Source organism: Molossus molossus, unplaced genomic scaffold (assembly GCF_014108415.1).
Source record: "Molossus molossus isolate mMolMol1 unplaced genomic scaffold, mMolMol1.p scaffold_m16_p_13, whole genome shotgun sequence".
Classification (NCBI taxonomy): Eukaryota; Metazoa; Chordata; class Mammalia; order Chiroptera; family Molossidae; genus Molossus; species Molossus molossus.
In genome coordinates this window covers 19,871,121-19,899,089 of record NW_023425348.1, presented here as the reverse complement: position 1 = coordinate 19,899,089, position 27,969 = coordinate 19,871,121, and the positions used below count along the sequence as shown (strand labels likewise).

General features: G+C 37.5%; 1 protein-coding gene and 1 pseudogene across 2 annotated transcripts; one reads left to right on the top strand and one right to left on the bottom strand.

The window, feature by feature from the left end:
• Positions 1-494: 494 nt before the first annotated feature.
• Positions 495-27,969, top strand: BIRC2 (baculoviral IAP repeat containing 2). 2 transcript variants are annotated; one of them, XM_036258625.1, is made up of 10 exons: positions 495-583; positions 1,064-1,235; positions 1,749-3,913; positions 4,010-4,109; positions 7,333-7,411; positions 8,477-8,525; positions 23,008-23,250; positions 26,591-26,845; positions 27,122-27,163; positions 27,273-27,969. In XM_036258625.1, exons 3-10 carry the CDS (start codon positions 3,079-3,081, stop codon positions 27,464-27,466), a joined length of 1,797 nt encoding a protein of 598 aa, XP_036114518.1. In that variant the 5' UTR covers positions 495-583; positions 1,064-1,235; positions 1,749-3,078; the 3' UTR covers positions 27,467-27,969. The 2 variants fall into 2 exon arrangements, with proteins under 2 accessions (XP_036114518.1, XP_036114519.1); XM_036258626.1 differs by lacking the exon at positions 23,008-23,250.
• Positions 9,662-18,244, bottom strand: LOC118627709 (annotated as a pseudogene).

Sequence of the window (27,969 nt, the reverse complement as noted above, 5' to 3'; positions counted from 1 at the left end):
CTATTTAAACCAGTTACAATTGTTTGCTTAATTGAAGCAAAAATGCCACCACAGTGACTATTCTCAGAAGCAGTCGAGGTATCTGGCCAGGAGCTGGATCAAATAACTTTGAGGTGACGCGATGAAAAGGCGCAAAACCGCGCGCGCAGGGGCGTTCCCACAGGGTTTCCCAAGATTCAAACTCTGCGGCTCACGGGGTGCCACGTCCCCCTCCGGAGAATGTTAGGGACAGAGAGAGAAGGAAACGTCAAAAGTGCTCAGACCGCGAGATTTGAAATCGAAACACCAGGGTGAAGTGCAAGATGCCGCCTCCTCCCGCCCGCTGACCCACTGACCGCAGGGGAACAAACCCTGAGTCCAGCTCTCCGACCGCAGACTCGCCGGCGCCCCTGCACGGCGTTGACGCGGTCCCGGCGGGCGCGCTGACGTCACCGTGCGTCAGTGTGGGCCCTGCGAGGGCGGGGGGCTTTGGGAGCGCGGGGCCGGAGCTGCCGGGTGCAACTCGCCTGGGCGCCGGGGCTCCTGGGAGTGAGGAGGCCGCGGACCGCCGCGCCGTCCCCGAGTGTGCCGCGCCCGCACTGAGGTGAGTGCGCTCCTTCCGGCCCCGACCGCGCGACGCCGTTGGGCGCGCGGGCCTGCGGGGCCCACCTCCCCGAAGCTGCGGCGGGCCAGGGCAGACGGGGCCTGGCGCTCGAGCGTCCAGTGAGCTCTGCTCTCGTCTGGGCTTTTATTTAATTGGGAAGCTCCGACGCCAAGACCTGCAGTCGAAAGTCATTTTTAAAAAATTGACCAGTTTGCTTGCCTGCTCCGGCCGCCGCCCACTTTTCCGGCCCTTAGACTTTGACCAAAGATGATGTCTCTTAGAGCGTTTGCAGGGTTTTAGCTTTAACCCTCGGTGTTCTTTTTAATTTGTGGAAACCGAGCTAGTTCTGTGGCGGCGAGATGATTGATTTCAGATCGTTTCTGCTGCACCCGCCGCTTGGGTAGTGTTTTGTGTGCTGTGAGGAAAAACCCCGGGCAATTAATGGGAAAATCCTATGGTTGCCCTTCTTTTGTCTTCCAGTCTATCCCCCCACCCAGCTGTAAGGAGGGCAGAATTCACAGTACGGTGCTGTGGATAAAGTTTATAGTTTAAGGATGTGATGTCAAGTCCCGGCGTAACGGAAGCCTTCCTGCAAGTGGCCACGTCCCAGGCCGGTGCTTCACGGGTCATTGCGCTACGTTTTGTTTTCGAGGTGCTGTCTGTTGGAATTGGGAGGGAACTGTGGAGTTGAAGGGTTTATGTTAGTGAGTGTCATGCATTTTGCCCTGACTGCTCAGTTTGCTGGAGAGACTTGACATTAAAAAATAACATTATTGTTTACTGTTCTGTTGCTGATGGGGCGTATGTGGTCAGTCTCTCTCTCTCGCCGCTGTCTCCTTTTGCCAGCGATATTCTTTAACTATTAAAAGTTGTTACCAGAAAAGTGGAGGAGACCAAGGACAAAATATTTTCCTATAAGGAAATGTCCCTCTGTTTTAAAATTTGCATGTTTATATATATATAAACTTAGTTGCTAAGGGGGCTGTCTTGCATTTACTTTAATTAAGGCTTTATCCAACAGAAAGTTTTGTGACAAATTGCTGGAAGTAAGATATATTTCCTAAAGTGTAAATCATTTTTAGACTTTATTGAATAATTGAATAGTGTATAAATGCTCTTTACTGTGAAAACAGTTTTCTAAAATAGCTTTTTTTTTCTCCCCCAGATTTACAGCTCTGAAGAGACTGCTTTTCCCCCCTCTTTTTTCCTGCTGCAGTATAAATTCTATTATGGAGACCCAGACATTTTATAAAGGGATATAGCTTGAATTCTGTGGAATGTAATTTTGTGTATGAATTATATTTTTAAAGTATAAAGGTTTTCAGAAAGAAGGCTAGAACGGTTAATTACTGGTACATTCTGTATAAGCAGTAATTCTGTTGGTAATACAGTATTTTATTAGGCATTTGTGGTAGAAAGAACAAGCTGTATCTTGATAAATTGATTTATCTTTAATTACAAAATAAATGATATTATAGCTGCATGATCCTTAAATGAAAGACAGGTTAATTTTTAAATGCAGTGTAGAAAGTTTCTGCTGTGGAAATTTTATGATTAACTAGTTAAGTTAATGGAGAAAATACCTTCAGTTGATCAAGTATAATGAAGTGGTATGCAAAGTTAGGAAGAAAGACAACATAGTGATGCTGCAGGAAGTGGAAATGTATATAGGCAATAATTAACAAAGGTGGAAAAATTAGTAGTTTGTGAGCTTTAATTGAAATTCATTTCATTTGACATCATACACAGTATAAGAGGCGTAGGTTCAACAAAGTGTGTGGGTGTTGATGTCCCCAAAAGTTATCTGAAACTAATATAAGCCATTTAAATAAATACTATGATAATAAATTGTATAAATTAGACGTTAGATAATGTGACCATATGAAGACTTTAATTCTTGTTTACTAGACTAAAACAAGATTTTTTTGTAATCATATTAAAGTGCTTGTAGAGAAAGAAGCCTACATATAGTTTTTTTCCTCTTGTAGCATAATCAATAATTTGCTTGATCCCTAGGCTTTGTAGCTTGTAACCAAAAGCAAATTAAAGGTATAATTTAGTTATTCTATAGTTGTTTAGAACTTTGGGAATATAAACCTCCTTGAGAAGGCCAGTAGTTTTAAACATTTCCAGAAGTGTGTCAACTTGTTTCGGGTCTTTATGTTAGTATTACACCAAATAATGACCTAATAGCACCTGAATTACCTAAAAGAGTTAATATAATCCCAAAGAGTACTACAGAGTATTTTGGTAATTTAGAAGAGCTATTCATCCTACCTGAGTGTAAATTCAGGTGTAAATCCAATAAAGTAGGTGTAGTGAATTTTAAGTAGGAGCCTATCATTTGATTATTTTTTATAGTAAAAATATAATTTATTATGAAGAGATGAGAAATTTCATGTGAAAGTTTTTACTCATCAAAAGGTAAAATCACTAATGCACAAAACTGCCTCCCAACAACTAGTCCGAGATCCCTCATATCAAAAAAGAGTATAATGGAAGATAGCACCATCTTGTCAAATTGGACAATTGACAACAAACACAAAATGAAATATGACTTTTCATGTGAACTCTACAGAATGTCTACGTATTCGACTTTCCCCACTGGTGTTCCTGTGTCAGAAAGAAGTCTTGCTCGTGCTGGTTTTTATTACACTGGTGTGAATGACAAGGTCAAATGCTTCTGTTGTGGCCTGATGCTGGATAACTGGAAACAAGGAGACAATCCCATTGAAAAACATAAACAGCTCTATCCTAGCTGTAGCTTTATTCGGAATCTGGTTTCTGTTACTAGTTTGGAATCCACCTTTAAGAATACTTCTCCGATGAGAAACAGTTTTACACATTCATTATCTCCCACTTTGGAACAAAGTGGCTCATTCAGTGGTTCTTATCCCAACCTTGCACCAAATCCTGCTAATTCTAGAGCAGTTGAAGACGTCTCCCCATTGAGGACTAACCCCTACAGTTATGCAATGAGCACTGAACAAGCCAGATTTCTTACCTACCATCTGTGGCCATTAACCTTTTTGTCACCATCAGAATTGGCAAGGGCTGGTTTTTATTACATAGGACCTGGAGATAGGGTAGCCTGCTTTGCTTGTGGTGGGAAACTAAGTAACTGGGAACCAAAGGATGATGCTATGTCAGAACACCGGAGACATTTCCCCAACTGTCCATTTTTGGAAAATTCTCTAGAAACACTGAGGTTTAGCATTTCAAATTTGAGCATGCAGACACATGCAGCCCGACTGAGAACATTTATGTATTGGCCATCTAGTGTTCCAGTTCAACCTGAGCATCTTGCAAGTGCTGGTTTCTATTATGTGGGTAAGATACTAACATAGCTCTACATTTTATCTAGTTCATTTTGATTGACATATTAGCACATCTGTGTATTCAATTTTATTCTTTTGTTTTCTTAAGGACGCAATGATGATGTTAAATGCTTTTGTTGTGATGGTGGCTTAAGGTGTTGGGAATCTGGAGATGACCCATGGGTAGAACATGCCAAATGGTTTCCAAGGTAATTGTTTTTAAAGGTATTCCTACATGAACTGCTTAGAGAAGTAAGCATCCTTGCATGGTTAAGTTTACATCTCAATATAACAAGGCTTCTCATGCTATTGGGGAATTAGCCATTTAAACTACCAATTTGAACTTTAATTATTTTGATTGAAAGTGTTGTAGAATGTTCTGTGCACTTTTATAAGCCATATATTCAGGAATTATAATTGATGACTCATGTACAATTATGGCCATACATTTCACTTATATATTTTTCATTTTGCTTTAAAGGGGACTTAAGGGTTTTAAAGATATGTAAAATAGAACAAAAAGAACCTAAGTTCAAAAAAGGGAAAAGGAAAATGGGAAGTGACATAAAATGGATCTACAAACAAGATAATTCATAATAAGAAAATGCATATAATAAAATCTGATTGTTAAGTATGATTAGAATTGTAAATTATTTTTTTCTGCACAGTTTTATTATGTGACATGTCATCTTTCTGCTTTGGTCACTGTCTCTAGTATCTCCTGTTTTCAGAAAGAATTTAGAGGCAGTATTGTTAGTGGAAATAGAATTAGAAATTAATTCTGTTTTTATTGAGTAGCTATGTGAACTTAGACAAATTGTGTGATACCTTTAAGTGTTTCTTCTCATCTGAAGGAGTTGGACTAGATTTTTTTATAATTGTAGTAAAATATATATAACGTAAAATGTACCATTTTAATCATTTTTAAGTATATAGTTCTATAGCATTAAGAACATTCATATTGTTTCTCAATCATTACCACCATCCATTTCCAGTACTTTTTCATCTTCTCAAACTGAGACTTGTACTCAGTATACTAATTCAGCATTTACCTGGCCCCCTAGCCTCTGGCAACCACCATTCTACTTTCTATGAATTCGACTACTCTGGGTACCTTTTATAAGTGGAATTGTATAATATTGATAATGTTTTGACCTGTGAGTACCTTTCACAAAATGCGGAATCTCTTATACCCCTTCAGGAAATGAAAAAATTCTTTTGTCATTTTTGTGTAAGATAAAAAATATTTGAAGTAACAAATATTTTACTATGGATGAGTATGTTGTTAAAAGTTGTTTTAAAATTATATCTTTAATAATATTTATAATAGTCAAGATAAATTTTGACTTTCTAATCCTGAAAAGTGCCATATATTTTGTTTGTAGGAAAAAGCATGTTTTATTGTCAGAATTTTAAATGACTTAATTATATTTGACTCTATGGGATTGTGTACATGTATTTTGAAACTTAACTATACTGTATGAAAAAGACAAGAACAGCTTTCCAATTCAAGTCTTTGAATTGCTGCATTTTGTCCAATTAAAATAAAACAAAACAAAACAACATCTTTATTTCTGTAATTTGTGTTTGCTTGAAATAGTTAAATAAGGGGAAAAGCTTAGGGGTGCTTTTTTGTAAACACTTCTGGAAATAGCAAATTTCTATTGTGGGTAATCTTTAATCTCAGTAAATGAAAAACCAAAATGGATAATTATTATGTTTTAAATGGGTAAAACTTATGTTTTAACACAGTTTATTTATTGATCAAATACTTGGATGCTTAATGGATACTATTTTAGATATTGGGGATATAACAATAACACAAATTGTCCTCATAGAATTTTTTGGAGAAGGGGGAAATATAGGGCAGTCAAAGTTTATTATGCTTCCTGTCTTTAATTGTTATGAATATAAATTATCTAGTCCCAGAATAAAAATAATTTAAAAACTATATAAAGATCAAAAAACAATGACAACTACCTCTGTTACTTGGTTTATAAACTTGAGTTCTGAGGATGCATATGATCTTTACTAATTCTACCCACTCACCAGTTGAAGGACATTTGAGTTGTTTCTAGTTTGGAGCAATAATGAATGAAGCCACTCTAAACATTAGTAAACATTTGCGGACACGTGTTTTCATTTTTCTTGGGTAAACATGTCCAAGTGTGATTGATGAGTTACATGGCTAGTTTAGTTTTAACTTTATAAGAAACTGCTAAATTGCTAAATGTTAAATTTCCACTGGCATGGTATGAGACCTCCAGGTGTTGCACATCCTTAAACATTTGTTATAGTCAGTCTTTTTATTTTAGCCATTCTAATAGATGTGTACATAGTGATATTTCACTGTGATTTTAATTAGCATTTCCTTATTGATTAATCATGGTGAACTTCTTAATTTGCTCATTTGCCATCTATACATCTTTGGTGAAGTGTCTCTTCAAAACTTTTGCCCATTTGTAAGTTTTCTTTTTTTTTAATTAAGTTTTTTTAGTTCATAATATACTGTGGATACAGTGCTTTATCAGATGTGTTTTGCAAACTTTCAGTCTGTGGCTTGTTTTTTATTTTTTTGACAGTGTCTTTTGATGAGTAGTATTTAATTTTGATGATGTCAGTTTATTGGTTTTATCTTTTATAGATTATGCTGTTGATTTCTTATCTGAGAAATTGGTACCTAACATAAGGACAAAAAGATTTTCTCTTTCTCCTATGTTTTCTTCTGTGTTTCACATTTTACATTTACAAATATGATTTATTTTTAGTTTATTTTTGTATATAGTATGGGCATAAGTCAAGGTTTATTGTTCTTTGTATATGGATATTTAGTTGTTTAGCACTATTTATTGAAAAACAAAAGGAATGAAATGGAAACAGATTTTATGTGAACCTCCTGGACCACCTTTGAGAAAACCTAGTAGTTTGAAAATGAATATTTGGAAAACATTGTCACATTATGTATAGATGCAAATATTTGATTCAGTGTTTTTTGAGGGAGAGTTTGTGCTTTAAATGTAATGGAAGTGTGGATACTAGAGAAAGATGAGCTGTTATTATATTATGAAAGATCACATTTTAGGAATACTGTGTATTATAGTTTCTGAAACTATGTTGAGCCCCAAAAGTAAATTGTCTAGAACAGCATTTTTCAATCCTCAATTTGTGCTGCTTTGTAGGTCTAGACCCTTTTATTGTTGTTATTGTGTTACTGGAATTAAACAGAAAATATCAAAATGCATTAACACATAGTAAGAATCTGTAATGTTTTATGAGAATTTTGTTCCTGTTGAGTATGTATCTGTACTATGCTATGATGTAAAGTGTTTATATTATGGGGTACAAACAGTGTGAAAGCCACTTTTCTAGAATGATCAGGTTATACTTTTGATACAAAACAGTTAAAAAATAATTTTCCTTTTGATGTTCTAGGTGTGAGTTCTTAATACGCATGAAAGGACAGGAGTTTGTTGATGAAATTCAAGCCAGATATCCTCATCTTCTCGAACAGGTAAATACATTTTTATAATTGACAACGTTGAGTTCTAAATAATAATTACAAAAAATATTATTAGAAGTGATAGTTACATATGTTTTTTAATTATAGTTACAGGTTTCCTATTCCTTTAATTTTTATTTTTTTAACTACCTTGTTTGTTAAGGGCTTTAAAAAAAAGATTTTCTTTTGTTTTTAGTTTTTTAAATTTTATTTATTTATTTTTTCTTTATTGATTTTAGAGAGAGAGGAAGGGAGAGGAAGAAAGAGATATAAACATTGATGAGAGAGAACATTGATTGGCCACCTCCTGCATGCCCCCCACTGGGGATTGGGCCCACAACTTGGGCATGTGCCCTGACCAGGAATCAATCCAGTGACCTTTTGGTGCATGGGTCTCCGCTCAACCACTGAGCCATACTGGCCGGGCTTGTTTTTAGTTTTTTTTTTCAAATCACTCAACATGCTACTTTACAATTTGGGGTGAGGTTGGAGGAGGATCTTTAGTGTCTCCATCTTTTCCAGAAAAGAAAACAAAATAAATTTTGTCAGAATTTCGGTAGTACCACTGAGAGTGATCAGCTGAGATATGAGTTTCTAAAAGGAATGAGAAATCATTAATAACTTCTTACTACTTTCCTGAAACTAGAGAAATACTTGAGTTCTAATTTGGAAGTAGGTGAAATTTAAGGAAATTTTTATGATGATTAAGGTAAAACAAAGCAAAGTGAAGAATTTTTTAAAATATGTTTTTATTGATTTTAGAGAGGGAGAGAGAGAGAGACATCATTGTGATAGTGAAACATCGATGAGTTGCCCCCAGTGCCCCCTGACTGGGATCGAACCCGCAATCTGGGTGTGTGCCTGACCAGGAACCAAACCGACAAAATTTTGGTGCACAGGGTGACACTCTAACCAACTCAGTCACACAGGCCAGGGCAAGCAAAGTGAAATATTATGTACATTACCCAGTTTTCCAAGCGTATGTACATTACTTAAGGGAAACTTATCTTAATGATTCTTTGTGCAGGTTGTTTGAGATTTCTTATTTTACCTATTAATTTTTCTTCTGTTTCATAGCTGTTGTCAACTTCAGACACTCCTGGAGATGAAAATGCTGATCCACCAAGTATGTATAAAAATACTTCAAATATGGGATGGAATTTTTATAAGAATGTTAGGAATGTATGTAAACAGGATTTCTGAAGTCATAGGAAAAAGGACTGGAAGTTAACTAATAATAGTGTGTTTACTAAGATTCATGACATTGTTAGAGGATTCTGAGTTATACTAGTCTTTCTTAAACTATGGACATTCTAAGTGAGGAAGTAAGATACATGTAAAAGAAAAACAACCATAATAAATAGCTCAAAGAATACCAAGGAAATGTACAAATAATAAGCCCTCCAAGGAGAAAAACTCATTTGCTGTAAGCTAGCATATTTGAAAAGACCCACTTCACATACGATTTAGGAATTGGACTAAATGTTAGGTATGTGTCAGGTATATAGTGTTTTAGTGCTGCTGATTAGTACTTAATTTTAACCACATCTGGCATTTAGTTAATGTATATAATGTTCATGTTTTGGTGTACACAATAGTGAAGGTAATAGTTCCTGATTTCTGCACTAATCATGTCTAGAAAGGGGTGTTCTTTACTTGGCACACCATTTCAAAGGGGTACTGGTAGATTTGTAGCAGGATCAGAAAAAGGTGATTAAGATATATGAGTCCTAGAAACCATGGCTCAGGAGGATTATTGAGGATTTGGTTGGTAGTATTTGACTTGGCAAAGAGAAATAATTGCTTGGGTATATGATATCCATCTCTTGTGTAATAGAGCTAGAAAAAGTAAGACAGGCCCTGGCTGGTTTGGCTCATCGGTTAGAGCGTCGGCCTGTGGACCAGAGAGATATGGGTTCGGTTCCCGCTAAGGGCACGTACCTCGGTTGCAGTTTGTCCCCAGCCCCTGTTGGGGTTTTGTGGGTGGTGGGTGACCAGTCGATGTGTCTCTCCTACATCGATGCTTCTCTCTCTCTTCCCCTCTCTCTCCCTCCCGCTGCGTCTGAAGATAAATGCAAAAATATCCTCCGGTGAGGATAAAAAAAATTTAAGACAGTAGTACTGACTATTCTTACTTTAAATTTATAACCACAGCTTTCTAGTGTGCTGTCCTGCAATCCTGTTAGTTCCCTAAAAAAATTACTTCGCTAAACTTTTAAATGACTGTTTCACATTTTCTTCATAAGTTTCTAACACTGTTTCCTACCTTACTCTCAGCTCATAACCTGAGAGAATAAAAAGAAACAAAAAAGAACTCTTCTTCATCTTTTCACCAGCAAAACTACCAGTTTACATAATGTACCCATATACTCTGCTTTCTGTTTGTTTTTTGTTTTGTTTTGTTTTTATCTTTATTGTTGAATGTATTACAGATGTTCCTCATTTTTCCCCCATTGACCCCCTTCTCCCCACTCCCGCCCCCCTCCCACTTCCCTCCTGCCTTTTCCCACACTGTTGTCTGTGTCTATTGGTTATGCATATAAGTTCTTTGGTTTATTTCTTCCCACCCCCTAACCCCCTTCCCTTTAAGGTTTGTCAGTCTAGCAACCAATTTGTACTTCTTAATCCCTTCACCTTTTTCACCCATTCCCCCAACCCCCCTCCCATCTGGCAACCAACAAAATGTTCTCTGTATCTATGAGAATGTTTCTGTTCTGCGTGTTCATTTTGTTTGTAGATTCCATTGTTGATAGACATGTATTCATTGCCATTTTATTTGTTCATATATTTTATCTTTTTCTTCAAAAAGACCCTTCATTAATAACAGTTTGGTGGTGAAGAACTCCTTAAACTTTTTCTTGTCTGGGAAACTCTTTATATGGCCATCGATTCTAAATGACAGCTTTGTAGGATAGAGTAATCTTGGTTGTAGGTTCTTGCTTTTCATCACTCTGAATATTTCTTGCCACGCCCTTCTGGCCTGCAAAGTTTCTTTTGAGAAATCAGCTGACAGCCTTATAGGAACTCCCTTATAGGTAACTAACTTCTTTTCTCTCGCTGCTTTTAAGATTCTCTCTTTGTCTTGAACCTGTTGCATTTTGATGATGATGTGTCTTGGTGTGAGCCTTGTGGGCTTCATCTTGTTTGGGACTCTCTGTTCTTCCTGGACTTGTCTGTTTCCTTCACCAAGTTAGGGAAGTTTTCTGCCATTATTACTTCAAATAGGTTTTCGATTTCTTGTTCTCTCTCTTCTCCTTCTGGCACCCTCAAGATGTGAATGTTGGCACGCTTGAAGTTGTCCCAGAGGCTCCTTACACTCTCCTCATTTTTTTGGATTCTTTTTTCTTTTCGCTGTTCTGATTGGGTGTTTTTTGCTACTTCACATTCCAAATCTATGGTTTGCTTCTTGGCTTTACCTACTCTACTATTGAATCTGTGTAAATTATTCTTTATTTCAGTTAGTGCCTCCTTCATTTCTGACTGGTCCTTTTTTATGCTCTTGAGGCCCTCACTAAGTTCACTGAGCATCCTTATTAGCAGTATTTTGAACTCAGCATCTGTTAGGTTGCTTAGTTCTTTTCCTGGAGATTTTTTTCTGTTCTTTCATTTGGGACCTGTTTCTTTGTCTCCTCATTTTAGCTGCCTCCCTGTGTTTGTTTCTGTGTATTACTTAACGAGAGGTATAGGGCTATCTGAGACCAGATGCTGCTTGTTTGAAAGAATTTAGGAAAACCTGAAGCAGGATCCAAGACAGGCTAATCCTATGGTAAAGCAACTGGCAACAGCTTGGTGGGCCTGAAGGTTGGGTGGGGCGGGGATTCAGGGAATCACCAGGGTGGGGCTATCAGTGTGAGCCTGGTTGCTGGAGTCCCAGATAGGGTGGCTGTCTGCCGCCCCAGGGAAGGGCTCACCAAAGAAACAAAGGCCTCTGACAGCATGTCTGTCCCGGAGAAAGCCCCCTCTTCAGCCCTCGCTCCAGTGCCAAACAGCTCAGTTCTTCCGTGTATGTCTCTGGCACCCCTCAAGCTTCCTCCCTTCTAAGCTTAGAGGGATTGAGTCTGGTAAGTCCATGTGCGGGCCCTTTAACAGTTGCTGCCTAGGGCTCCAGCCACCTCTGCCTCCCTGAGCCTCAGTTCCTGCTGGTTTTTCCAGCCAGAAGTTATGGGGACTTCTGGCACTGGAACCCTGAGTGGAGCACCTGGTGTGGGACACCTGGTGTGGGACGGGGACCCCTTAGTCCTCAGAGAGGACCTTCCCAGCCGAGGTAGCCTCCTGATTTTTTTTTTTTTATCCTCACCGGAGGACATTTTTCCATTTTTTTGTTCAGGTAGAGTGGGAGGGAGAGAGGAACAGAGAGAGAGAGAGAGAAACATCGATGTGAAAGGGTTGTGCCACCCGCACAACCAACCAGGGCCGGGGACAAACTGCAACCGAGGTACATGCCCTTAGTGGGAACCGAACCCGGGTCTCTCAGGACCGCAGGCCGACACTCTAACTGCTGAGTCAAACCGGCCAGGGCCTGATTTTTATCCGCCACACGTGGGTGTGGGACCAGCCCCTCCGCCTCTGCCCCTCCTACAAGTCTCGATGTGACTGCTTCTTTAATTCCGTAGTTGTAAAACTTCCATTCAGCTCTATGTCAGGCGGTTCTGAATGATGGTTGTTCTGTAGTTTAGTTGTAACTGTGATGTGGTTGTGGGAGGACGCTATACCGCGTTTACCTATGCCGCCATCTTGACTAGAAGTCTGTTTTGTTTTTTAATAAAGGATGCACTATCCTTTCCCTTTTCCAAGCCCAGCTCTTCCACTTTGTCTCTTTCCTTTGAAACTCATCCCCTACAACCAATTTAAGAATTTTGCTTTGACAAGAATCCACTCTTTCTCACATCAATTTTTCTGTCTCTCCTGAATCATTTATTTCAGCATACAAACATAATATACTATTGCCAGTCCTAAGAAAATCTTTCCTTGAACTTATTTCCCCTTCGAGCTATTGTCTCATTTCTCTACTTCCCATTACAACAAAATGCCTAGAATGATTTTATCCGTGCTTTCTTCCTCACCTTTCATTCTTTCTTTAATTTGTTCTACTAAACACTATTTTTGTCAAGGTCATCAAAAACCACCATATTAGCATGTCTACTACTTGATCTGTTGTTTGCATTTGGAGCACTTGGGTGCTTTAACCCCCCGCCCTCACCCCCAGCTTTATTGAGATAGAATTGACATTCAACATTGTGTAAGTTTAATATGTACACCATCATTATTTGATACACATACTGCAAAATGATTACCACATTAAGGTTAGTTAACAATCTGTCACCTCACATAATTAAATTTCTTTTTTTGTGGTGAGAGCATTTAAGATTTACTCTTAGTAGCTTTTAAGTACTTAAGTTTTGTTAGCTATAGTCACCATGCTGTATTATTAGATCTACAAAGTTTATTCATCTTATAAGGTACACCCATGTTGTCACAAATGGTAGGATTTCCTTCATTTTTATGGATAAATACTATTCTGTGTGTGTGTGTGTGTGTGTGTGTGTGTGTGTGTGTGTGTGTGTGTATAGCCACATTTTCTTTATTCACCTGGTGATGGACACTTAAATGTTGTTTCTATGTGTTGGATATTGGGAATTATGCTGCAGTGAACATGGCAGTGCATGTATCTCTTCAAGATTAGTAATTTATTTTTCTTCAAATATATACACAGAAATGGGATTGTTGGATCATATGGTAGCTCTATTTTTAATTTTTTTGAGAAACCACAATATTCTCTTCCATATGGCTGTACCTATTTACATTCCCAAATTTACACAGGGGTTCCATTTACTTCACAGTGTGGCCAACACTTATCTCTGGTCTTTTTTTTTTTGGTACTAACCATTCTAACAGTTGTGAGATGATACCTCATTGTTTTTTTTATTTGTGTTTTCTATTGAATAGTGATGTTGAGCATCTTTTCATGTACCTATTGACCATTCATATATCTTCTTTGGAAAAATGTCTCTTCAGGTCCTCTGCCCATTTTTTAAATTTTTGTTGTTGTTGTTGTTGTTATTGAGTTTTATGGGTTCCTTATATATTTTGGATATTAATCTCTTTTCTCAGTCCATGGGACGACCCTCAATCCACTGAGCCACACAGGTTGGGCCGACCTCTTTTCTGATACATGGTTCGCAAGTGTTTTTTTTCCATCTGTAGATTGCCTTTTCGTTTTGTTGTTGGTTTCCTTTGCTGAATGAAGATTTTTAGTTTGATGTTGTCCCACTTGTTGATTTTTGCTTTTGTTACTTGTGTTTTTGGTATTATATCCAAAAAATCATAGCCAAGGCCATTGTTAAGGAGCTTTTTCTCTCTATTTTCATCTAGCAGTTTTATGGTTTTAAGTCTAAAATTTAAGTTTTTATAGATATATATATTTTTTATATTTAGTATATTTTTTGTTGTTATTTTGTTGTTGTTGATTTTGGAGAGAGAGGAAAGGGGAAAGAGATGGAAACATCGATGTGAGAGCAACACCGATCGGCTGCCTCCTGCATGCCTCTCACTGGTGATCGAGCCTGCAACCCAGGCATGTGCCCTGACCGGTAATCAAACCAGGACGTCTCAGTCCATGGGACGATGCTCAATCCACTGAGCCACACCAGCCAGGCTAAAATTTAAGTTTTTAGTTTGTACAGTTAATTTTTGTGAATGGTATAAGATAGGGGTCAAATTTTATTCTTCTGCACATGAATGTCAGTTTTCCCAGCAGCATTTATTGAAAAGACTCTTTTTCCCTCACTGAGTATTTGTGTCTCCTTGTTAAATATTAGTTTTCCTTATGTGCATGGATTTATTTCTGGGCTCTACATTCTGTTTCATTGGTGTCTGTGTCTGTTTTTATGTTAATACCATACTATTTTGATTACTATAGCTTTGTAATATAGTTTGAAATCAGGATGTGTGATGCCTCCAGCTTTGTTTTTTTTCTTCTTCTGATGTTTGCTTTGGCCACATGGGGTCTTTTGTGGTTCCATATGAATTTCTGAATTTTTTTTTCTATTTCTGTGGAAAAGTGCCATTGGAATTTTGATGATGATTGTATTGAATCTATACATGGTTTTGGGTAGTATGGATATTTTAACAATATTAATTCTTTTGATCCCTGAACATGGGATATGTTAAGTATTTTATTGTTTTTTAATTGAGATCTAGATATTTTTTATGCTATAGTAAATGGGATTGTTTTCTTTATTTCTCGTTCAGATATTTTATTGTAACTGTATAGAAATGCAACTGATTTCTATATGTGATTTTTTAAATTGAATTTACTGCAATTTTACTGAATTTGATTTTTCTAACAGAGTTTTGGTGGAGTCTATAGGGTTTTTTATATATAAGTTCATGTCATCAACAAACAAATAATTTTCCTTCTCCCTTTCCTACTTGCACACCTTTTATTTCTTTTCTTGTCTAATGGCTCTGGCTAAGACTTCCAGCACTATGTTGTATAAAGGTGAGAGTGTGCACCTTTGTCTTATTTCTGATCTTAGAGGAAAAGCTTTCAGTTTTTCACTGTTGAGAATGATATTAGCTGTGGGTTTGTCATATATGGTCTTTATTATAGTGAGGTATGTTTTTCCTGTACCCAGTTGGTTGAAAGCTTTTTATCATGAAAGGGGTTGAATTTTCTCAGCTGTTTTTTTGGAATCTATTGAGAAGATCACGTTTTTCATTCTTTATTCTGTTAAAGTGGTTTATCATGTTTATTGATTTGTATACATTGAACTATCCTTGCATCTTAGGATAAATTCCACTTTATCATAAGTATGATTCTTTTAATGTGATGTTGAAGTTTTTTTAGTATTTTGTTGAAAATTTTTACAGTATTCATCAAGGATATTGGCCTGTAGTTTTGTTTGTTTTTTTTCATTTAGTGTCCTTTTCTAGCTTTAATATCTGGGTAATGCTAGTCTCATAAATGAGCTTGGGGTTTTTCCTTCCTCTTTAATTTTTTGGAGGTGTTTGAGAAGGATTGGCATTAATTCTTTTTTATATCTTTGGTAGAGTTCACCAGTGAAACCATCTGGTCTTGGTATTTCTTTGTTGGGAGGTTATTGATTACTGCTTCAATCGTCTTAGCTGTTGGTCTGTTCACATTATCTATTTATGATTCAGTGTTGGTAGGTTGTATGTTTCCAGGAATTGATCCATTTCATTTCATCTAGACTATCCAATTTTTTAATGTTAGTTGTTCGTAATAGTCTCTTACACTCCTTTGCATTTCTGGTGTTTCTTTTATAATGTCTTCTCTTTCGTTTATAATTTGAGTCTTCTCTTTTTTTTTTTTCCTAGATTAGTTCTAGCTATGGTTTTTTAATTCTGTTTATCTTTTTATAAAACCAACTCTTAGTTTCTTTTTTCTTTATAGTCTTCATATCATGTATTTCTGCTTTAATCTACTATTTTCTTCCTTCTGCTAGCTATGGCTTAGTTTCTTTTTCTAATTTCAAGATGTTTAAAGTTGTTTATCCGAGACCTTTTTTTTAAATGTAGGTATTTATTGCTATAAACTTTCCTTTTAGAACTGCTTTTGCCACATTCTCTAAGTTTGGGTACATTGTGTTTTTGTTTTTGTTTGTTTCCAGATATTTTCTGATTTCCCTTTGATTTCTTTGATTCATTGGTTGTTTAGGAGTGTGTTGTTTAATTTCCCTGTATTTGTGAATTTTTCAGTTTTCTTCCTCTTGTTTGTTTCTAGTTTTATACCATTATCTTTGGAAAAGATACTTGATATGATTAGGTGCTCCAGTGTTTGGTATTTACAGTTGTTATACCTTCTTGATCAATTGACCCTTCTATAGTGACCTTTGTTTTGTCACTGATTTTGACTGAAAGTCTATTTTTTTTCCCTTTATGTAAGTATAGCCATTCTTCCTCTCTTTTAGGTACCATTTGCATGAATATCTTTTTCCATACCCTCACTTTTGGTCCATCTGTTTCCTTAAAGCTAAAGTGAGTCTCCTATAGGCAGCATATTGTTGGATCCTGTTTTATTTTTTTTTAAGCCATTCAGTCATTCTGTATATTTTGATCAGAGAATTGTCCTTTTATATTTAAAGTAATTATTGATAGTTAAGGACTTACTATTATAATTGTAATTTTTTTTTTTTTTTTTTACTTTTTACAAGTTCCTTTGTTCATTTTTTTCTCTTGCTGTCTTTCTTTCTGAGTAATTTTTCTTTGTGTTTACCATGAGGCTTACATGAAACATCTTATAAGTCTCTTTTAAGCTGAATACAAATTTATCTTCAATCATATATGAAAACTCCACAGTTCTACTTTTCACCCCACATTTTACACTGTTGATGTTATACTTTCATATCTTTTTATATTATTAATACATTAGCAAATTATTGTAGCTATAGTTATTATTGTTTTATACCTTTTATGCTAGAGGTAAAAGTGATTTACCCACCACTGTTATAGTACGGGATATTCTCATTTTGATTATATATTTATCTTTACCAGTAAGTTTTTTACTTTTATATGTCTTATGCTGTTACTTAGTGTCCTTTCATTTCAACTTGAAGAAATCCCTTTAGCAGTTCTTGTAAGACAGGTCTAGTGCCCCTCACCCCCAGAAGCCAGTGCATTCATTCATTCATTTATTTATTTAAATCCTCACCTGAGGATATTTTTCCATTTATTTTCGGATAGAGTGAGAGGGAGCCCTGGCCAGTTTGGCTCAGCGGTTGGAACGTCGGCCTGTGGTCTGGAGAGACCTGGATTTGTTCCCGCTAAGGGCACGTGCCTCCGTTTGTCCCCGGCCCTGGTTGGTCGTGGGGGTGGCAGCTTCTCATTGTGTCCCTTTCACTTCAATGTTTCTCTCTTTCTCTCTCTCCCTCCCACTCTATCTGAACAGAAAATGGAAAAATGTCCTCGGGTGAGGATAAAAAAAGTTAAAAAAAAAAAAGATAAGTGAGAGGGAGAGAAAGGGAGAGAGAAAGAAACATCGACATGAGAGGGACACATTGACTGGTTTCCTCCTGCATGACCCAATCAGGGGACAAACAGCAACTGAGGTATGTGCCCTTGGCCAGAATAGAACCCGTGACTCATTGGTCCCAGGTCTGACGCTCTACCGCTGAGCCAAACTGGCCAGGGCACCAGCACAAGTCCTTCAGGTCTTACAGGCTTCTTCTTTTTTTTTTTTTCCTCACCCAAGGACACTTTTCCATTTTTTGTTCAGATAAAGTGGGAGGGAGAGAGAGAGAGAGAGAGAGAGAGAAACATTGACGTGAAAGGGACACATCGAGTGGCTGCCACCCGCACGACCAACCAGGGCCGGGGACAAACTGCAACCAAGGTACATGCCCTTAGTGGGAACTGAGCCTGGTCTCTCTGGACCACAGGCCAACGCTCTATAACCGCTGAGCAAAACCGGCCAGGGCTTTACAGGCTTCTTGTTCTCTCTTCTTGTGGGAGAAGGAAGCCCAATAAAAGCAATACAGGTTGTAGACGGTGCCTCCCAGACACAGCGCTATGGTCAGTTGGTACAGAATGTTGTCAGTTCCCCTGCCCTTCAAGTGCACCGAGAGGTCATTGTCTGCCTGGATGAGTTTGTTTCTCAGTCACTCGGTTCTCCAAGCAGTTCTGGTTGGTAGAGCTGAAGGAGCGAATCAGTGCCTGGGAAACCCATATGGCCCTCATTTTGCGTCCTCCTCATCGGCTGGAGTCACCTCCCCTTGACGGGTCTAGTGTAGATGAACTATCTCAACTTTTGTTTGGAATCTCTCCATTTCTGAAGGACTATTTGTGGTTGATGGTGTTTATCTTTAAGCACTTTGAAATATCAAGTCACTCTCTCCTGGCCTGCACAGAAAAATCTGCTGATAACCTTAGGGGATTCTTTTTTTTTTTATCCTCACCCGAGGATATTTTTCCATTTTTTGTACAGATAGAGTGGGAGGGAGAGAGAGGAAGGGAGAGAGAGAGAGAAACATCGACGTGAAGGGACACATCGAGTGGCTGCCACCCACATGACCAACCAGGGCCGGGGACAAACTGCAACCGAAGTACGTGCCCTTAGCGGGAATCGAACCCGGGTCTCTCCGGACCGCAGGCCAACGCTCTAACCGCTGAGCCAAACTGGCCAGGGCTAGGGGATTCTTTTGTATGTGACAAATTGTTTTTATCTTGCTTCTTTGAAAGAACAGGTTCCTCTTTGTCTTTGAGTTTTAACGTTTTGATTATGTGCCTTGGAGTAATCTTTGGGTTGATCTTGCTAAGAGGTTTTTGAGCTTACTATTCCTGGATATCCATAATTCTCCCAAGATCTGGTAAATTTTCAGCTATTATTATTTTTTAACAAATTAGTATTTCTTTTTTATTTTAAAGTTTGTTTTATTTATTTATTTACTTACTTATTTATTTATTTATTTATTTATTTATTTATTTATTTATTTATTTATTTTTGTATGTGCTCCTAGTGGGAACCGAACCCACAACTCTCTGGTCTGCAGGCCGATGCTCCAACTGCTGAGCCAAACTGGCCAGGGCACAAATTAGTATTTCTTTAAGTAAATCTTCTCTCCCTTTTCCTCTCACTTCTTCTGGGACAGCCATGATGCAAATGTTCATGTGTTTGGTAGTGTCCCATAATTCACATACGCTTTCTTCACTCTTTTTAGTCTCTTTTCTTTTTGTTCTTATAACTGATCTAATTTCAAATGGTCTGCTCCAAGTTCTCTGATTCTTCTGCATGATCAAGTCTGTTGTTGAATCTCTCTTGAATTTTTCAGTTGTCATATTATTCAGCTCCAGTAGTTCTGTTTGGTTCTTTTTATGGTTTCTATTTCTTTGTTAAACTTCTAATTTTGTTCATGTGTTGTTTTCTTCATTCCATTTAGTTGTCTATCTTTGTTCTCTTGGATTTCATTAAGTTTCTTTACGTGATTATTTTAAATTCATTGTCAGGCAAATCATAGTTGTTAAGCAAATCATAGTTTTCCATTTCTTTAGGGTTAGTTAGAGGAACAATATTAGTTTCCTTTGGTGATGTGATAGTTGCCTGATTTGCATGATACATGTAACTTTGCCTTAGTGTCTGTGCATTTGAAGGAACAAACAACTCTTTATAGACTGGTTTCAGCAGGTAAAGACCTGCTGTAGGTTCCTCTGGCTGATGTGATTGCCTATGGATTGAAGTCATGCTTGTCTGGAGCTGTTATGAGGCTGTTGCTGGGTCTGTGGTGATATCCATGGTTGGTGGGCTTGTTACTAGGGGCTTTGGCTGTTATGGATCCTATCTGGTCTCTTGGTAGTTGGGACTGATTGACTCCAGTACATTGTTCAGTAGGGTGTGGTTGGGACAGGAGTCTGCTTTAGTGTCCACAGTTGGGTTCCAGAGTGTGGGCCTATTACCAGATGTGCAGATGAATGTGGCTCCCTTCAGGTCCTTGGGGGGGGGGGGGTTCCTGTCTAGTCCCTGGCTTTTTCCCTTGATGGGCTGGAACTGAGCCCCAGAGTTGTTTTGGGTTTAGCCGAGATTGAAATCTGTAGACCTGGCTCTGGAGGCTGGGATGGACATATCTCCGGGTATCTCCCTTGGTGGAATGGACTGCTCCCTAACTTAGAGAGGCTGGAGTTGTTTCAGGATCTCCTGAAGTACAGACATGAGTGTCTCCCACCAGGTCCCTATGCTGGCAGTATTGCTGTGGACTGTGGCTGAGGGACTGGAGCTGAGTATTGGACCCTTTCAGGATCCCCGGGTGCTCAGTTGGGAATGTATCTACTGGGTCCCTGTAGCAGCAGGGCTGTTTGTGGACTGCAGCTAGGATGGGTTGGAATCCAGTTACAGGGTCCTTTCAGAATCTATAGTCTGACAGGTTACCTCCAGTGGCTTCTGGGCCATAGCTTTATCTGGTTCATAGGTAGCTTCAGTGTCCACAGCTAGAACTGAGGTCTTTATGCTTGTTACCCAAAGAATAGGTGGATATGACTCCTCTCCATTCTCTTGATGTATGTATGGTGTTGGAGACAGGACCAAGTTAAATTGGATTGTAGCCAAGTCCTGAGGGGTATGAAGGTGTTTGAGTCTGTAACCGGGACCATGGTCAGTGAGTCAGTTGCCTAGATACAGGCCTGTGTTCTCAAAACAGTTCACCTTGGTCTTGGACTACTAAAGAATCTTATAATCTTCTAGCTGGATCTTAAACCTCCCACAAAGGCACTTTTAGTTTACGGGGGGGATACAGGTGGGAGACCTGTTATTTGGCAGTCTTGCTGACGTCACGCTCCTTCATCCTCCTTAAGAAGTCTCTTGACTTCCCAGATATCACATTCTTGGTTTTTCCTTGGTTGATCATGAAGAGTCTCCTTTGGTGACTATTCCTTTTTCAAATATCTAAATGATGGAATACCTCTCAATGTTCAGGCCAAGTTTATGTCTCCATTTCCTGAGTCTCAGGCTATCTTGTACAATTATTTATTTAAATATTTACTTAGCTATAACATTTTCTCTTGTCCCTCATCTGTCAAATTTGCTCCTTCTCTGGTCTTCGCCATCTCTGTTAATAGCACTCGTTTGCGAAGGTCAAAAGTTGACTCAGAGCCCTGGCTGGTGTGACTCAGTTGGTTGAGCATCGTCCCACACACTGAAGGATTGCTGGTTCAATTCCCAGTCAGGGCACATGCACAGGTTGTGGGCTTGATCCCTGGTAGGGGCTGTGCAGGAGGCAGCCAGTCATTGTTTTGCTCTCATATCAGTGTTTCTCTCTCTCTCTCTCTCTCTCCCTCCTTACCTTTCCCTCTAAAAATCGATAAAAATACTTAAAAAAAAAATTTGACTCAGAAAACTGCCCTGCCTGGTGTGGCTCAGTTGGTTAGAGTGTCAACCTGTGCACCAAAGGGTCATGGGTTCAATTTATGATAAGGGCACATACCCAGGTTGTGGGTTCAATTCCCAGTTGGGGTACATACAGGAAGTGACCAATTGGTGTTTCTCTAATAATGTCCCTAATTTTACTAATTTTCTCCATCTCCACCCCTAACAACCTTATCCAATTCGCCATTGTCTTCTATTATAATATTTTAACAGGTCTCCCTGTTTCCAGTTTACCTCGTTAAAGTTTATTACCAAGCTGCCAGAATCATCTTTTGAAAAAAGAAGTCAGGTTTTATAAGCCCCTACTTAAAACCCTCCTAGAATATTCTGGCAAACTTAGAATACAATTCAAACTTCTCGCAATGTCCTACATACTCTGGGCATTATCCTCCTTTCTGACTTTGACCACCTTCTTTCTGTTTCTTTTTTTATAATTTTTAAAAATCTTTATTATTGTAAGTATTACAGATGTTTCTCCCCTTTTCCCCCATTGATACCCTCCTTCCTGCTCCCACCCCCTTCTTCGCTTCCCCACACTATTGTCTGTGTCCTTTAGTTATGCATATGTACATATAAGTGCTTTGGAATATATCAAACTTTCCTCTTTTTTTTTTTTTTTTTAGAGACTTAAAACAGCACAGATTTATTAGCTCCCATTTTGCCTAGATCAAGAGTCCAGGCATGGCTTAACTGGGTCCCCCGTTCAGGGTCTTAAAAGGCTACAAACAAGGTGTTGGCCGAGCTGCATTTCTTTCTGGGGTACAGTGTCATTTTCCATCTCATTTGTTTTTTGGCATAATTCTATTCAAGATAACTCTCTGGTTGTGACTTTGGGTGACTTAAAGAATGGTTGGTCACACCATTGAGATGAGTAGAAAAGCCAGACAAGAGCACAGTACACATTGTAGCCATGGTATATTTATATGTCTATTATAATAGTTTTCCAGCAGATGGCAGTCAAGTGTCTTGAATTGTGTCTTTGTAATTTCCATAAAGTGCTTTATTGGCTAGCACTGATCCTGTTATCAGAAAATGCTTCTCTGATTACCTTATCTAAATTGTCTTCCTGCCTCCTCCTTTGTTTTAATCACCTTACACTGCTTTGTTTTCTTCAGAACATCTGTCACTGTCTGAAATCATATGACTGTTTACTTTCTTAACCATATTTGTTTATCTTTTGACATATTTTGTGGGAACTACCCTTCAGTTTATACTTCCTGTTGTTGCTTGTTATTCTCTCTGCTTCATCTGTTCATCTCTTTGGATTCTTTTCCTTTAAGTCAGAGCTCTAAAGCCACTTTCTCCGTGAAGTCTTTGTTGATTTCCCCAACTTCCCTGGATGAAGTGAGATAATTTCTCACTTCTGAATTTGTGTAGCACACTGGTTTATAAAAATGACTGTACTTATTATAACTGATGATGAAATCCTTTGGAATAATTTGGGGAATTTAAAAAATATGCAGACTCCTAAGCCCATCTCTATTCTTATTAAGTAGGTCTGGAATATAGCCTGGCAAGTGGAAGTGGTATTTTTTTTAAAAAGTACAGCATATTATTACACTTAAATTTGGTCCTGATCAAATTTAAACTTTTGTGGGAGTTACAGGTAATAGGTATGTCTAGCTCATCTCTTACCAGTGTATAAGCAGCATGAGAGTAAAGATTGTGTCATAGACATTTACTACATACTTTTGTATTTGTAGAATTTAACATTGGTACATGTCTTTTCAAATAGTTGTTCATTTTGGACCTGGAGAAAGTTCTTCAGAAGATGCAGTCATGATGAATACACCTGTGGTTAAAGCTGCCTTGGAAATGGGCTTCAGTAGAAGACTGGTAAAACAGATAGTTCAGAGTAAAATTCTAACAACTAGAGAGAATTACAAAACAGTTAATGATATTGTGTCAGCACTTCTTAATGCTGAAGATGAAAACAGACAAGAGGAAAAAGACAGACAAACTGAAGAAATGGCATCAGGTATTTGGGAATATTAGTAAACTGCATTATTTCTCAGTGGGGCTCATAGGATTGTCTCACATGTCAGAGCTGTTAGCACCCTCGTATATCCACCAGCTGCTGATAGCAGCCTCCAAACCCACATCTCTTTCACTGTGAACAGTGGACTACACTACTTGAGAACTATTAATTATAGTTTTTTTTCTATGTTTATTTTTCCAGTAAGATTCTCTGATATATGCTAATCAGATGATGTTAGCATAACTCTTCTTGATTTCTAGTTACTTCTTATAATAAATTTAAGTTGTTCTAAAAAAGCAAGATTTTAAAGTTGAATGCAAGTCTTATTTCTCTCTGTTTTAAAGTTCTTTCAAATCCCATTCTTAATATGGCATTTGACTCTGTAGTCCTTGTAAGTGATCATTCTACAAAAAAATAAAACTGATGATGAAATCCTAGAGCTTAGTGAGAAGCCCCTATCCACCCAAAGGTAGGGAAGTGATTTTGGTATTTATCCAGATTATAAGTCTCAGACTCCCAAATATGTCTTTTGGGTAGTCATTCCTTCAACAAATGCTTCTTAAACATGAACACCTGTGTTAGTCATGGTGCTTGTTTTTAAGGAGCTTAGAGACCAGCTGTGGAGATTTGTATGCAAAACATAGGGTTAAAGAGCTAGCAGAGGTGAGGGTTGTTGCATATATAGTATAAATTGGGGTATTTGGACTAGAAGACACTTTTTTTGCTTATTTCTAAAAAGTAAAAGGGTAAGGAAAATAGACTTCACTTTTCACAACTTCTCATTAAACTTATAAATGTGAAGGTGTAGCTTTTTTTTTTTAAGGCTGAAACAGGCAGTTACATGGTACTTGAGACACTAAAAGAAGGAACTTCTTGAAAAATACCTTAGGAATTCATGCTCATATTCCATACATTTAGGAAATTTAACTGAATTTTATTTTATTTGAGGTTAAAGGAGAAAACGTTTACTTCGGAAAAAAAAGATTAGACGGTTCATATGCAATTTTTAAAAAATTGGTATAAACATAGTCATTTATAAAATAATATCGGTAGCTAACTATGTACCAGATATTATGCTGAATACTTTATATAATTATCTCATTTAACTCTCACAACCTGTTGAGGGAAGTATTATTATCTGTCTTTTACAGATAAGGAAACTGAGGAATCTGGAGATTAAGGCACATAGCTAGAAAGTGACTAGGCCAGCATGGGGATCTATAACTGTCCTGATTTTATAGCACAGACTTTTTTTCTGTTGTTAGTCCTCACTCGAGAACATTTTTTCCATTGATTTTCAGATAGAGTGGGAGGGAGAGAGAAACATTGATGTGTCACAGGGTCAGGGATTGAACCACACCCGAAGTACATGCCATTGACTGGAATCAATCCCGCAACACTTTGGTCCTTGGGCCCACACTCCAACCACTGAGCCAAACCAGCCAGGGCACAGCTCAGACTCTTTAACAATGCAGTACAGCAGTCCCCACTTTATCCACAGGCTGTACGTTTCAAGACCCCCCCAATGTAGCCCTGGCCAGTTTGGCTCAGCGGTTAGAGTGTCGGCCTGCAGTCCAGAGAGACCCGGGTTCGGTTCCCGCTAAGGGCACATACCTCGGTTGCAGTTTGTCTCTGGCCCAGGTTGGGTCGTGTGGGTGGCAACCACTCTATGTGTCCCTTTCATATCGATGTTTCTCTCTCTTCCTCCCACTGTATCTGAACAAAAAATGGAAAAATGTCTTCGGGTGAGGATAAAAAAAAAAAAGACCCCCAGTGCAGATGCCTGAAACTGCAGATGGTGCTGAACTCTATAAGTGTACTGTGTTTTTTCCTACATATGTATGCCTGTAATAAAGTTTAATTTATAAATTAGGCACATAAGAAATTAACATTAATAATAAAATAAAACAATTATAACAATATACTATAATAAAAGTTATGTGAATGACTTTGGGGCCATTATTAAGTAAAATAATGGTTACTTGAACACAAACACTACAATACCATGACAGTCAATTTGATAACCATGTGACTGACATGTGGATAGTGTATACAGTGTGGATACACTGGACAAAGGGATTTTTTACATCCCACCTGAGACAGAGTGAGATTTCATCACACTGCTCAGAATGGTGCATAATTTAAAGCTTATCAATTGTTTATTTCTGCAATTTTCCATTCACTGTTTTTGGACCGTGATTGACTGGATAACTGAAACAGTGGAAAGTGAGACCGCAGATAAAGGAGGACTACAGTACTGCTTCATAAGCATGGAGTTGAAAAGAATACTAGGAGACCTGGGTCTGCAACTGATTCTTTCTGTGACCTTGGACAGGTTCTTACTCTTTTTTGAGTCTTCCTATTTGAAAATGAGAAGCAATTATACCTACATTGTTTAATTGACAGGATCTTTGTGTCAGTTAAGACAATTTATATGAAAGTGCGTATAAAAGTAAAGTAATATATATCTTTTTTAATTAGTATTTTCATTTTCTTTGGATAAATACCCAGAAGTGGAATTGCTGACTCGATTGCTATATCTCCTTTTAATTTTTGAGGAATCTCCATACTGTTTTCCACAGTGGCTGCACTAGTTTGCAGTTCCACCAATAGTACAAAAGGGTAACCTTTTCTCTACATCCTCGCTGACATGTATTCTTTGTTGATATTTTGATAATGGCCATTCTGATAATGGCCATGCTGGTGTGAAGTGGTATCTCATTTTGGTTTTGATTTGCATTTCCCTGATGATTAGTGATGTTGAGCATCTTTTCATATGTCTGTTAGCCATCTGTATGTCTTTGGAGAAATGTCTTTTCACGTTTTCTGCCCATTTTTAGAGGGGTGATCACATTGTAAGGTATAAAAATATCGAATCACTATGTTGTACACCTAAAACTAATATAACCAGTATAAGATTATACACCAATTATACTTAAAATTTAAAAACTTTTAAAAAAGTAAAGTGATATAATGCAAGTAGAAGTTAGTAGTATTAATTTCATGGGGGAAAGTACAGAGTGGGAAATTTTTACTACCCTCTAAAATTCTCTGCTTGTTTTCAACAGAGTAAAGGAAGAGTAGGTTTCTGAGCATATAAATATATTGACTTAAGAAAGGGACACAAACAGAGACTCTGTGTATACACTATTTAATGTTCCTTATCTAAATCTTCTGGTACTTTTTCAGATGAGAGACATTAATTTTCAACAAGTAAATGTGTCCTTCTTTTTCAAGTTCCTATTTATTTAGTGCCTAAACTGCTTGTAGGGTTTGTATGACTGTAGTTGGGGTAGTCTAAAATCTAATGGATTTATTTTTCCTTTTTTTAAAAATGAAGATGATCTGTCATTAATTCGGAAGAATAGAATGGCTCTCTTTCAACAGTTGACTTGTGTGCTTCCCATCCTGGATAATCTTTTAAAGGCCAATATAATCAATCAACAAGAACATGATATAATTAAACAAAAAACACAGATACCTTTACAAGCAAGAGAACTGATTGATACTGTTTTAGTTAAAGGAAATGCTGCAGCCAACATCTTCAAAAACTGTCTAAAAGAAACTGACTCTACATTATATAAGAACTTATTTGGTAAGTGTTTTAGTAAAATTATTTTAGAAATCCTTGGAATTATGTTCATCTTTGTATTTGACAAATAAAATAAATCCAACTAGCAAACGATAGTCTATAATTTAACATGTTCTAAAAAACTGGTCTTTTATTGCCCAAGTAGTATGGTTAAATATTTTCTGATAATATATACTTAGAATCTATGTTCATAGATGGTAGGTAAAACAGGCAGTAGGTTAAATAGTGTTGTATTTGATGGTGATTTTTTTTTTTTTTTGTATGTTTTTCTTTCCTCAGTGGAAAAGAATATGAAGTATATTCCATCAGAAGATGTTTCAGGTAAAACAAAATTAAGACTTAAGACCAACATGAATTATTACTTATATTAGTTTTTTAATGGGAACCAAAGTAGAATTTCAATATCACTGAAGTTTTTTGTTGTTACTAGGTCTGTCACTGGAAGAACAATTAAGGAGGTTGCAAGAAGAAAGAACTTGTAAAGTGTGCATGGACAAAGAAGTTTCTATTGTATTCATTCCTTGTGGTCATCTGGTAGTATGCCAGGAATGTGCCCCTTCTCTAAGAAAATGCCCTATTTGCAGGGGTATAATTAAGGGTACTGTTCGTACATTTCTCTCATAAAAGAAAAGTGGGCTATATGTTAGCTTGTATGTAAAAGTCCTTAAAATATTGTTGAACATTTGAAACCACCTTAAGTAAAAAAGGTATTACTAGTTCTTTAATTAGTAACATTTGTGTACTATCCTGCTTTGTACTAGTAATGTTTAAAAAAATTAAAGTATATCATATTTAGTCTTAATCTCTGTTATATCAAAGGGAAGATTTATGTTTGGTGGGCTGTAGTAGTGTACATGTGTGCACACAGGAGAAATTAAACGAGTAAGTAGTCTCAGTGCCATTATGTATTATTTCAGGAGTGACTGAATTTGGTGTTTTTGAAAGCTTTGAGTACTGCATTAGAGTGTAGTTTAGAGGAACTGAAAACCAGGAGCTCTGGAAGTTATCAAAGTTGTACCAAATTCTTTTTGGTGTTTTTCATTTATATTGTTATTGAGGATATTTTACTGGCAAATAAAGTTTTCCATAATTTGTGACAAACATCTTAATAAAGTTATTTAAAAAGA

What these genes read in the sequence shown, in the direction of transcription:
- BIRC2 (XM_036258625.1), top strand. Translation starts at nt 3,079, where the DNA reads ATGGAAGATAGCACCATCTTGTCAAATTGGACAATTGACAACAAACAC. An exon ending in CATGCCAAATGGTTTCCAAG is followed by an intron (nt 4,110 to 7,332) that starts GTAATTGTTTTT and finishes TTGATGTTCTAG; the next exon opens with GTGTGAGTTCTTAATACGCA. An exon ending in ATTATATAAGAACTTATTTG is followed by an intron (nt 26,846 to 27,121) that starts GTAAGTGTTTTA and finishes TTCTTTCCTCAG; the next exon opens with TGGAAAAGAATATGAAGTAT.